This window comes from Ictidomys tridecemlineatus, chromosome 5 (assembly GCF_052094955.1).
Source record: "Ictidomys tridecemlineatus isolate mIctTri1 chromosome 5, mIctTri1.hap1, whole genome shotgun sequence".
Classification (NCBI taxonomy): domain Eukaryota; kingdom Metazoa; phylum Chordata; class Mammalia; order Rodentia; family Sciuridae; genus Ictidomys; species Ictidomys tridecemlineatus.
The window spans coordinates 47,172,703-47,185,708 of NC_135481.1; the positions used below are offsets into that span (position 1 = coordinate 47,172,703).

At 34.6% G+C, this 13,006-nt stretch overlaps 1 protein-coding gene and 2 pseudogenes across 1 annotated transcript; all 3 read right to left on the reverse strand.

Annotated features, from left to right (window-relative positions):
• Window positions 1-521: 521 nt before the first annotated feature.
• LOC101954520 (olfactory receptor 4N5-like) lies at window positions 522-1,292 on the reverse strand. Its single transcript, XM_078048976.1, has one exon. It carries the CDS (start codon window positions 1,290-1,292, stop codon window positions 522-524), a length of 771 nt encoding a protein of 256 aa, XP_077905102.1.
• Window positions 1,293-4,810: 3,518 nt separating this feature from the next.
• LOC106145518 (olfactory receptor 4K3-like) lies at window positions 4,811-5,772 on the reverse strand (annotated as a pseudogene).
• Window positions 5,773-9,099: 3,327 nt separating this feature from the next.
• Window positions 9,100-10,060, reverse strand: LOC101978665 (olfactory receptor 4K17-like; annotated as a pseudogene).
• Window positions 10,061-13,006: the final 2,946 nt, after the last annotated feature.

Consider the following 13,006-nt stretch of genomic DNA (forward strand, 5'->3'; position numbering starts at 1 on the left):
TTTATCTATTACATTCCAGGATTTTAAAAAAGACCATGACATATTCTAAAGACTTCTAATTAACTTATACAAGATTTATATTGAGAAATGAGGGGAGTGGGCAGAGATTACAGAATACAAAATTTCCATTTTTTGCCATGATATCTAGTAGTGCTAGGAAACCTCTGGATTATTTTCATGATCTTAAGCTATGGGTGAAAAATACTGGAGACTGCAGTTAAATGATTTCTGCATTACCCACATCCATAATTCCTATGAGAATAGTAATTTCTTATTATGAGAGTAGTTTCTTAAACAGTTCTCTGATAATTTTAATAGATTTACTGGTCTTTATACACTTGAACGCAACCTCAGGTTACCTAGAATCTTACCTGTCTCATCAATGTGCCTAGAATAATGTAAGAAAATTGGAAGTGCTTAATATAGTTTTTGCTAAATGATAGATTCAGCACATGAATGAGAACATGCTTTAATTAATTCAAACTGCATTTTCTTCTTTTTTTTTTTGCTTATTATGTTATTCAGCAAACCACATACTGACTTAACAACTTTATCATGGAAGCTTTTACTTCCTGGTTGCGAAGTGTATAAATTACAGGGTTCAGCAAAGGAAAGATGACTGTATGGAAGAGAGAAACTACTTTGTCAGCCAGAAGGCCCAGGAAGCATAGCAGGGTGAGCAGGCCACTGTTGGAGACCATCAGGAGCTCCACCACAAAGATGTCAGTGCAGGCCAGTTTGATGACTTGTGGCACATCACAGAAGACTTTGTCCAGCTGGTTTGGGCCACAGAAGGGCAAGTGCAGGATAAGGGCCACTTGCACAATGGAGTGAGCAAAACCCCCAAGCCACAGAGCCAACAGCAATGCATAGCAGACCCTGGGGCTCATGACTGTTGCATAGTGTAGAGGCCGACATATGTTGATGTAGCGGTCAAAGGCCATGACAACAAGGAGGAACATCTCCCCTGCTCCAAGAAAGTGCAAGAAGAAGAGCTGGGTGATGCAACCTCTGTAGATCACCTTCTTCTCAGAGAGGAAGTCCACCAGCATCCTGGGAACCACAATGAAGGAGTAGGAGGCATCCAGTAAGGCCAAGTTGCCCAGGAAAAAGTAGAGGGGGGCTGCCAGTCCAGGATCTGATTTTATGGTCAAAATGATAAGAAAATTTCCAGGGAGAATTACAACGTAGAAAAGTGAGACTAGCACAAAGACCAGGAGCTCAGCATCTTGAGATTGGGTCAAACCAAGGAGGATAAATTCTGTCACCACTGTGCTGTTCCCTCTCTCCATCACTTCTCATTCTACAGAATTAAAGCAAAACAGAGCATCATCTTTAGAAACACTTTTTCTTTTGTTTCACAGGTCCACCCCAGATAAAAGAAATATTTGCCATAGCCAACACATCCTATTTAAATACAATTTATACTCCATAAGACTTCTGTGTCCTGGATCAATCCCTCTATCCTTCTTCTAATTTCTCATTAAGGCTCTCTTTTTCTAGTTACATGCACATTTACCTTTTAACCTGTGTTTCTATATAACTGTCTTCTGTAGGACCCTGGGATGTTTTTGCTTGGGGTATGTTAGGCTGTAAGGAAAATACCAAATTATAAATTATAAGGCAGTATTAGTTTAAATATAATAATTGAGCAAAACTGCAAGCAAAGTTCAAATTAAGGCAAAAGTTGAGATTAAAATACACTAAGAAATAACAAGATGTTTATTAAGCCCAGCCAACTTCCCCCTTTGCCTGTTTGACCTTGGAAAATATAATTAGCCACTGGCTATCAGAATGCTGAGCTGGCTAGAAACTATGTTAGGGGAGATTTTACAAAAGATGTCTGTGGTAAAGGAATAAAAAAAGACACTGCTTTTTAATAATTAATAATATATCTACCATGTGCCATTTTAAAATTGACGGTACTGTTGAAAGATACTGCCCTGAACATTATTTTAAACCATTTACATTTTTGGTGATGCTTCTTCTTTCCAGTCTACTTTTAATGCCTCTTACTATATGAGAAATAATTTACAGATGCAAGCGAATAAAAGTTTTTTCTCCTATACATATATCTGAAATTACCACACTTATCAAACTATAAAATATTTCTCTCAACCTTAGGCATTTCCTTGGAGATTTTTATGGTCAATATTACCTGAGACAATAGCTATTTCATTTGTGTTATTACATATTAGTTTTATTTATTCTTGAATCTGTATAAAATAAAATTTCATAGTTTTTTCATTTTGTTTTAAGTTTCTTCTCCTAAACATAATAATTATTTAGAGATATCTCTGTGGTAAGTGTATCTGTTCTATTTTTCTTACTGAGTAGCATCTCACTGTGTGAATAAGCTTTAATCCTATCATGACATCTGCCTCTCACATGAGCCAAGGTAACATGTCTAGTATTGAGAAGAACCTTGGAAGGCAGGTGGTAAATGTAGAAGACAGGACCCCAGCCCTGGAACAAGATAGAGTCCTGCTTGTTAAAGATTGTTAAATAAGTAATATAGGGAACATTTCTTCTTTTTAATGTGTCTTTTTTTTAAGACTTAGGATCTTGCTAAGTTGTCCAAGCTGGGTTTGAAGTCACAATCCTCCTGCCCTATCCTCCATGGCAGGTGTCACAAGTGTGCATCCCCAAGCTCTGCTGGCAAAACATTCTTTTGTACATAACACAACTGCAGGGAAGCATTTGAGGGTTTAAAAATGAAACGCTATTCCCACAGTGGAGCTCTTTGCTCTTTGCTAAGCTGTATTGGCTCATTGTAGAGGAATAGTGCATAAAAGGCCACAAACGAGTATATAAAGGGCCAGTGTAAAGTCCCAAGGAAATATTTGGTAGTTACAAAAAGGTACTTATTTCTCATGGTAAAGGAATATTTACTAGCACTTCAGAATATCTAACACAATTACATAGCTGCAGAAATACATCCATACTTGGTCAGGTATGTGGGTTCTACTCAGGTCAGGGCACTGGCAGAGAAAACTTGGACATCTGAAATATGTGGTTGGTACACCTGAATGGATGATCCTGAAGGCTTTGCCCCAGCCTACTCTCTCCTTGAGTAGAATTAGAACTTCACCCTACTCAAAGAAGCTTCAGATGACAGAGAACCCTTTTGTTCTGGCCTGGCTTCTTCACCATGATGATAACTATAATTCCAGCAAAACCACTGGGACCCACTAGACTTGACAAGAGAGGAAGAGACAGCAATTGCAAGAAATAGCTTTCTTGTACTGATAGGACCCATGGGAGTGCTCTTAGAATCAGACATTTTAAAAAAAATCTTGTTGTGATAAAATTGCCATACCATAAAATTCACCTATATATGTATGTGAGTTCCTATGTCTGTTACATTCACAGAATTATGAACAAAACATGACAATCTAATTTTAGAATATTTTCACATTAAAACACAAAATAACATATCCTGTTAGCACATTTCTTGTGATAACAATGCACATGACATTTTATTTGGTGTCCTGTAAGGATGCATGCTGCAGTGTGATGAATATTAAGGTCACTAGGCTAAACTAAATGATACAGTCACAAAAGATTACATTTTACCACACTTCCACAGCTCTGGACAATCATTTATCTATTTTCTGCCCCTAAATTTTGCTGATTCTGGACATTAGATACAAATGGATTTATGTCTTTTGGTCTTTCAGGGAGCCTGATATTTTCATGAATCATACATGTTTTAGTATACATCAGGTTTTGATTATTTTTATTGCAAATAACATTTTTTTGTATAGATACATCACATTTTATTTATTCATTCACCAGGTAGTAAGTATTTTGTGCTGTTTTTACTTCTGAGCATTTAAGATTAGAGTTGCTATTATTCACAGGCAAATTTGAGTATGGGCATTGGATTTCACTGGGGGGAGGAATATATAATAGGAAATTCTAGGTAACAAATATTGTAGTTTGTATTTGAAACATTCTTCAAAGACTCTTGTGTTGAAAGTTTGGTCACCAATGCCAAGCTTTTAAAAGGTGTGTTTTCAGGGAAGGAGATTGGATCTTGATTGCATTTTAGTTGGGTGGTAATGTTCTTTAAAAAATGATAAGGTTGATTAAAGGAAACAAAAAACAAGAATTAACATGTCCAGACATGGTCACTCTCCTCAGGGATATTATATTTTAGGATTCTAGGCCAATGGTACATAATAATTGAAATAATATATATTTAGTCCATATGATTTAAAAGCTGAAAAGATAACAGAATAATTTTTATATATTAATGTTAAATTTATTATTTAATTTTATTTCACTTGAGTTAATGAAACCCAAACCATAGTAAAGTCTAATGTTATGTTATAATTGTTATTCAATTTTGTTTCTTTCTTTCTTCATTTTTCTCTGTTCTGTTCTCTCTGTTAGAATATTGCTACAAAAATAATAATGAAGTTTCATTTTCACAAAGAGTAAAATGAAAGAATGGCAGAGAAATGTTAAAATACCAGATAAAGTATTTTAAATGGAATTAAGACAATACTCAAGACAAATTCATTAAAAGTATTCTTTAGGATGAACACATGAGTATGTTAAACATATTTTAGGTCCTTCTCACATCATTAATGGAATAAGAAGAATGACAAGCTAATTTCCCCATAAGGAAGAATCATTCTTGTTTGGAATTTAAGGAAATAATTCACAATCTTAAGCTGTGTGGTGTGCAAATGTAAAAAAAAAAAAAAATCTGTGAATTGTCTTAAATGTATACTTGTGACTAGAGAATGGAACAATTTGTAGTTCTTCACTAAATTATCTCATTTCAAACTATACTACAAAATCAGTGTATTTTCAATTTGAAGTATATGCAATGAGTTTCTGGCAAAAGTCTTTTCCTTAGAACACATGTAATAGCTCCTGAATCTCTCAGCGCCTTTTTAATCTCTTTATTTCTCAGTGTATAAATGGCTGGATTGAGAAGAGGTGTAAAAACAGAATAAAACACAGCAAGAAATTTACCCAAACTGATGATGTTGAGGAGCCACACATAGATGAACTTAAAAGGCACAAAAAAGATCACCACCACTGTGACACATGGGCACTGCAGGTGCACAGGGCCTTAGATGCACCAGTTTTAGATCTCTGGCAAACACTGAGAAGAATATACATTTAGGACACCAGCAAGAGGAAAAAACAGTTACAGCCACAGTCACATTTAATATTCATTGATATTCCCAAGTCAGGAGAATCCATGCAGGCCAACTTGATCACCAGTGGCATATCACAGAAGCAGCTACCTATTTCCCTGGGGCCACAGATAGGCAGCACAATCACAACCAGGTACTCGGGTACTTTTTGCATGCACAAAGTCAGTAAGTAGTCCAGAAAAAAAACACTATTCCAGTGCACCTTTGCAGGTTCATAATGGTGGAGTAGTGGAGTGGTTTGCAGATGACCACATAGCGCTCATAGGCCATGGACACCAGGAGCACCATCTCAAAGGCTGCAGTGAAATGGGCGAAGAAGATTTGGCACATGCAAGCTGAGAAGAAGACCATTTATCTTAGCAGTGGTGATTGAGGACAGCCACATATCAACAAAGGACACTTTGGCCAAAAAGAAGTACATGGGGGGATGAAGATGAGGGTCAGTGATGATTAAGGTCACAGTTACAATATTTCCAGATACAGTGGTCAGGTAAAGTAACAAAAATATCATGAAGAGTAAGACCTGCATACTCCATGAGTGGCCAAGTACCACAAGTATAAATTCTGACAGTGTGGACCAATTTCCTTCATCCATTTTATTCAGTGTGTTCCCTGAAATAACCTAGAGTAGATAGATTAGCAGTTAGTGGGAGGAGAAAGGAGACTTAATTTTGAGAATTTGATATTCACATTGAAATTCTGTTCAATTCTAACACATTCTAATAGAAATTCTATTCTAACATTAAAAGGCAGATTACAAGGAGAAATCCTGGTTAATCATGAATGTCATTATGTTCCCAAAAGAAGCTAATTGACTTTACTGGACATTAGATTGAATTGTTATGCAAATGATTTGCTGAGGAACTGCTCTAATAAGAAAGGAGTGAGGAAAACAGAGGAGCAAGGTAAAAGGTTAAACAATGATTATGGTTTCACCTGGAATATAGGTTACATGCACTAGTAAGTGAAAAAAATCTGAGTGTGAAATTCTTGATCATTCCGTTTTATAACAAAAATTAATAATATACTTCATATGATAGTGACTGATACTGCAGTGACAGGATTCTATCATTTCTTGGTCCTGTGTGTAATGATTCCTTCAAGTCTTGTTGGGACATCTTGTTAAGATACCATAAAATTAAAGTTTCAATTTATCCCTGTAATATAAAAATTGAGCCAACCTTTAAGACAGAAATTGTATAAAAGACTGTATAATAGATTTGCTATGATGATTTGCATGCAAAACCAGGAACATAATTTACCATCAATTCCAATATAAAAGAGAATTATTTAATAGAGTAATCAGATTAGTAAATAATAATCAATGTGCAGTCACATAGAAGTGGATTAACCAAACTATATACCAGTTCAAACTTAGATTAAAATACAATGAACTCTGAAAAGTTCATATAACAAAGTTATCAATAGAAAACATTTGCCTTAAAATTTTTCAGTAGATGTAAAATACATAGACTTTGAAATATTTGTCTTTTGACTATGAAAGATAAAATCCGTCTCTTTCCACACAGAGATACATATTATTGTAAGATTAGAATAAATTACTTCAATGTGTAAGTAAAATATATTTTCAAATGGTTAGTTCTGAGTGAATGTGAAGTTAAACCTTAAGTAGTGAACATCTGTTATTCACCTTTAATTATAAAGATGTTGCTAAGAGCATTTCTGGGGCACTGCAAATTAAAGTGGTGTGCATTTTTGTTAAGACCATAGAAATTTTACTAGGAACAGAACAGGAGGATAAAATGTATGGATTCTCAAATTGTCAGAATCTAATGAAGTATTCTTATCCCCAAGCATAGGGGGCATCCTTAAAATAAAGGCTTGAAAATAATTTTAAAAATTTCTTAAGGAAAATCAAATAAAATAAATGATTTACTAAACACACAGTTTTCTCTTAGAGCAGATTCTGTCTTCTTCTGAAGTGTGCTTGTGACAGTGTCTGTGGATGTGCTCTCCCTGAGCATGACCTGTATTCACCACCTGAAGCCTTCCCCCAATTTTCATAATTTATGCTCAGTACACAAACATGGAAACAGGTACAACTCTTGGATCTTCTTTCTAAGATTGAAACCAAATGTTGCATATTCTCTTGAAGTTGGATAAATAAAAATTCATGCAAATCAGTCCAATGTTAAAAATTAGTGAAGTTTTAAATGTTATTCATTGGATCAATAAGTACTTAGGCAATATCTTCTGTGATCTTGATCTGTAACTCTATATACATAATCACATTTAAACAAAAATTTTATTTCCAATTGCCAGAGAGGTTATATGTGATACATGACCACAAACAAAATGATACAGTGCCCTAACACATGTCAAGATTGTCTGAATCAAAAGGGAATCTTGGTCAAAAGACTAGATCTGAGTCAGTTTATTCTATGATTACATGAGACACTGACTGGTGTGTATTTTATGCCAAATTGTTAAAACATCTTTAGGGTATTTTTTTAAAGGACATTGATGCAATTTTAAACTACATTTATGCCGCGACCCCTAGCCAGCAAGGAGGACACGACACAGGATTCTTCTCTCAGCAGTTTATTCAGGCCTTTAATTATGTGTCTCTGGAAGCTTCTCTTACTACTACTACTACTACTTCTTCTAATTCTACCTCTACTTCTACCTCTTCTACTTCTACTACCGAGCGCCCCAGCCTTGATAAAGCATATCAAGCCCCAATGCACAACTGCCACGTGGATCTTTCTCATAGGGTGATTTACAGCTATGTGCCAACTCTCCCAAAACAAGGAGTTGTTTATCACAGGCCACGGCACTTATCAGCGCCATCTTGTAATGGCGGCCACAGTTTACAGAAACAGCTCACCACACATTTATTTTGACCTGCTAGGTTTGAAAATAACTTTATTGTAGTAGATTTACATATAATAAATTGCTCATATTTAAAATGTACAATTTTATGAGTGTGGATACATATATACAGCCATGAAATGGTCATTACAATCTAGATAGTCACATGTGCCTCTGCCCACAAAGCTCCTTTATCCCTCAGAATCTCTTTGCAGTCCTTGTACACATTCTCTCTCCACAGACAACCACCATCCTCCACTCATATGCTAACTTAGCATATGTCAGAGCTTCATATGAATAAAATGAAGTAGCGTGTACTCATTTAAAAATCTGACTTATTTTACTCATCATAATGGTTTTTTATATTCAACATGTTGTTTATATCAACAGAGCATTCCTCTTCATTGCTGGGTAATATTCTATTATACTTAAACACCACTACTTCGTTACCCATTCATATCCTGATGGACCTTTGTATTATTTCCACTTTATTTGCTATTTTAAATAACTTTTGAACATTTGTGCACAAATATGAGTGACAAAAAGTTGAAAAGTTATTGAGACATTTTTAATGACCCAGAAATTGTCTAATTTAAATATTTTTAAACACTTTAAAAAGGAGTATCCTCATATTTTGTTCATATTTGAACAAAATATGAGGATACTCCTTTTTAAAGTTTAATTTAATTTATGTAAATTAAATTACATCTAACTTATCCCTGATGAATCTTTGTCTGCTTCTCTAAATTATTGAGAATGAAATTTTGACATTTTAAAATCATGGTATTTTGAGTGTGCCTCTTTCTCCTTGTAGTTATCTTCTTGTAGTTATCTAGCCATCAGAATACTGGGAAAAAGTATGTATCTACCAATATTCTCTGAAGAACAAGTAAGTCCTTGACAATTATTATAATCCAGTCAACATCATTTTAAAAATCTATAATGATTTATCTATTAATGCTATATAGATCAATCAAAGTATGTTAGAATATCTGCCTTTCAGAAATTTTCTTCATTTGCTTACTTCTATATGACTCTAATGACTGTCTTTTAAAGAAACTTTTAAAGATTTAAAAAATACTATTTCTCTTCAATTAATATTTTTAATCTGAGTATCTTCTCTGGAATTCACAAAACTCCCCAGAATTTCCTCATGGCTTTCCTCATTTCTTAATTTCCTAGAGTATAGATAAGTGGATTCAAGATAGGGGTGATAATGGTATAAAATACATCAAGGAACTTATCCATGGAGTGGTTGCTAAAGGGCCAGACATAGATAAAGATGCATGGACCAAAGAAGAGAATGACCACAGTGATATGAGATGTCATAGTGGAACAGGCTTTGGACTGCCCAGTAGAAGAGCATCTCCTGATGGTTATGAGGGTCACAATAGAAAATAAGCAAAATAAGGAAACAACCCATGAAGAGCATGCCAATGTTGGCAACAATGACTATCTGTACGAAATATGTGTCTGTGCATGTTAGTTTGCTTTCTAGAGGAAGATCACAGAAAATGCTGTGCACCACATTGGGACCACAGAAAGGCAAGTTTACTGCAAAGACTAACTGAAGTCCTACAATAATGAGACCTGAGCACCATGACATCACTGCAAGCAAAGTGCACAGTTTCTTGTTCATGATGGTCATATAGTGTAGGGGCTTACAAATGGCCACATATCTATCATAGGCCATGGAAACAAATAATACCATCAAACATCACCCAGGACATGAAGAAGAAATATTTGAGTGAAACAACAACAAAAATAAATAACCTTTTTTTTAAACAAGTTCATATCATGTTAGGGGTGGCAAAGAAAGCAAAGGTCATATCCATAAAAGAGAAGTTTCCTAGAAAGAAGTACATGGGGGTGTTCAAGTTTGGGGTACAAAACACTGTAACCATTATGAGAAAGTTACCTAGTACAGTTACAACATAGATAGCTAAGAAGAATGCAAAGGGAATAACCTCTGCATCCTTGAAGCTGGTCAGTCCCCCAAAAATAAATTCTGAAACTTGAGACTGATTTAATAGTTCCAAGGACTCTGCCATGTTGCCTGCTCTTGGGTGAATGGGGAGAGAAAGAAGAGATGACTCGTACCATGAATGTAGCCAAGCTTTTTCATTCCTTTGGGTTTTTCAACATAATTCAAAACACAGAGAACAAAATTAAAAGTACACAGATGTGATTTCCTTAGACTACAGAGCTTCTGTACATCAAGGGAAACAATCTACAGAATGAAGAAATAACCTACTATAAGCTATAAACTATAAACCTGATAATGATTTAATATCTATAATATATAAGTAACTCCAAACACTCAATAATATAAAAAAACTAATAGATTAAAAGTCAGTCAATAGACATATCTCACAAGAAGATATACAAATGGCCACATACTTAGAAAAACTGTTCAATATCACTAGCAATCAGGGAAATACAAATTAAAACCACAATGAGATATCAACTCCCTGCAATAATAATGGCTACTTAAAAAAGAAAAAAAATAAAGATAAAAATGCTGGTGAGGATATAGAGAAAAAGGAACTGTTGTGCACATTTTCAAAATGTGAATTAGTCCAGTCATTATGGAAAACCATATGGGGTTTCATTAAAAAAAATTAGTTGAATAATCACATCCCTCAATCTCACTACTGGGTATATATGCAAAGAAAATGATGACAGAGTGGACCAAGTAGAAGAACAGTAACCATAATGATCCTCTTAGGATGATGAATCAAACACTTTAACATACTGATAAAAAACAGCCAAAAGATTATAAGACACTAAAAATTCAGAAAAGAGATTTTCAACAAATTGTGATGGAAAAAATGGATAAAAAAAATAAATCTAAAATTAAAAATAGGCAGTTATGGCAGGAGCAGGTTTCAGAGAGTGCTGGGTACTCTAAGGTCAGGACAACCCCTGGCCCTGTGCTGCCCTGCAGCCTAGGCACCTTGCTTGTTTTCAGAGGCTTGGTCTCACTGGTTGGTACAGGCTTCTAACTCATCTGCTTTTGCCCGCTAAGGAGGCTGGAGAATTACCCAAAGGAACATCCACAAATCGAGCTGTTATTAAAGATAATATGCAGCCTTAAGGGTTCAATGTCTGGTCTAATTCACTTGGCAAATAGGTAGATATAATTCCAATTGTCTAATTTTCATTTTCATTTCATGTCCTTTTATACTCAAATTCAAAATAATTTTTCCCAATCCTTGTAAGTTTTCTTCTATTAGATACATATTTTAAAATAACGAAGGATAAAAATCACATGATTATTTCAATAAGTGCAAAAAAGCATTTTCCCCTTTTGAACATATACTTGAAAAACAATTTACTTAATATATTTTACCTCATTTTTTTACTTAGCAATATTTCTTGAATCTTTCCCTTAACATTCAGTTTCACAAATCCTTATCTGCCAGATTACTATTCAATTTACAGTTGTATAAGATAAAAAAATTGTGTCTTTATTAGGAATATATAGGCTATGTACTTTTTATCTATCCCACTCTATTTTACAATAATTAAACCTAAATTCTATATGTATGTGAAGTATATATTTCTAGAGATGTAATTTGAGGGTCAATGTTAGTGTTTGTATAGGTGTGTACCTGGAAGATTTCTAACATTTATCATTATAATGTATGTACAGTTATAAAAATAAACATTAAATAAACAGCAAAAATTACTTTTAACATGAATAAACATATGAACACAATGAAGATTATGATGCATACATAATATTTCCTTCACCTCACACTATGAACCTGCTTAAAAATGGCTGAGTCTTATCTTTAAGTGCATGTCCATGTTTTCATATGAGATATTAATTTTGGAGAGAGTGTTGCCTAACACTTTATTATGATGTAAGAGATCCAAACATTTCCATCTTCCAATATTACTGTCCTTACTGCTGTTGAAGAATCACTAGTTCTTTACTCACTAGCTGTTTTTAGTTATGTTTTTTGCTACTGTGACCAAAAGGCCTGACAAGAAAAATTTCAGAGGAGGAAAAGTTTTTTGGGGGGATCTCAGTTTTAGAGGTCTTAGTCCATAGATGGATGACTCCATTCTTTGGGACCTGAGATGAGGCAAAAGAGTGTGGCAGAAGAAAATGACTCAGGACATGGCCATCAAGAAGGACAGAAAGAGAGAGAGAAAGAGAGAAAGAGATAGAGAGGGAGAGACAGAGGGGGAGAGAGAGAGAGAGAGAGAGAGAGAGAGAGAGAGAGAGAGAGAGACCTATTCTTCGGTGACAAAATAAATATCTCAAAGGCAAACCACCAATGACCCAACTCCTGCATTCACAACTGCTTTCAGTAAATCATTAGTAGTAGATGAATGCACTAATTAGGTAATGGGTTCCATAACCCAAACATTTCACCTCTAAGCTTTCTTGAATTATCACATACATGAAATTTTGGGAGACATTTAATATATAAACCATAACACTAGCCTTACAGCCTTTGTTGCTTGACCACGAAGTCAATGCCATATGTTTTCATTTTTGTTTTAGTAGCATCTCAATACTGATACCTATTTCCATTTCAATTTTTATAGCTCTATGCATATTACAATATGACAGCAACACAAAATAATAATTTTTAAATGGCAATGCTACTTTGGAAAGATAAATTCAGACAAAGAAAGAAAAGATTTGTGGTATAAAACATTTTTGTTGAATTATACTGGCTAAATTCAAAACAATCCACATGCAAGGGTTGGTGAAAACAAATCTATCCCTTGGTGGGAATAACTTCAAAGAGGAGTGAACACTTTTTTTCCCAACTCATTCCTTTTAGATAGAGTTTATTCTTGATTTCTTCCAAGAGATTTCTTACAAAAATGCTCATTGAGTTATTCTATTTTTTAAAATTATCTATGATTTTTGAGTGGCCGTTTCTGCTGTTAGAACTGAATATCATAGATCTGAAAAATCTATGAAGAAACAAGGACCAATTCAGCTTTTGTTTCTGAAGGCTAACGTATTCAAG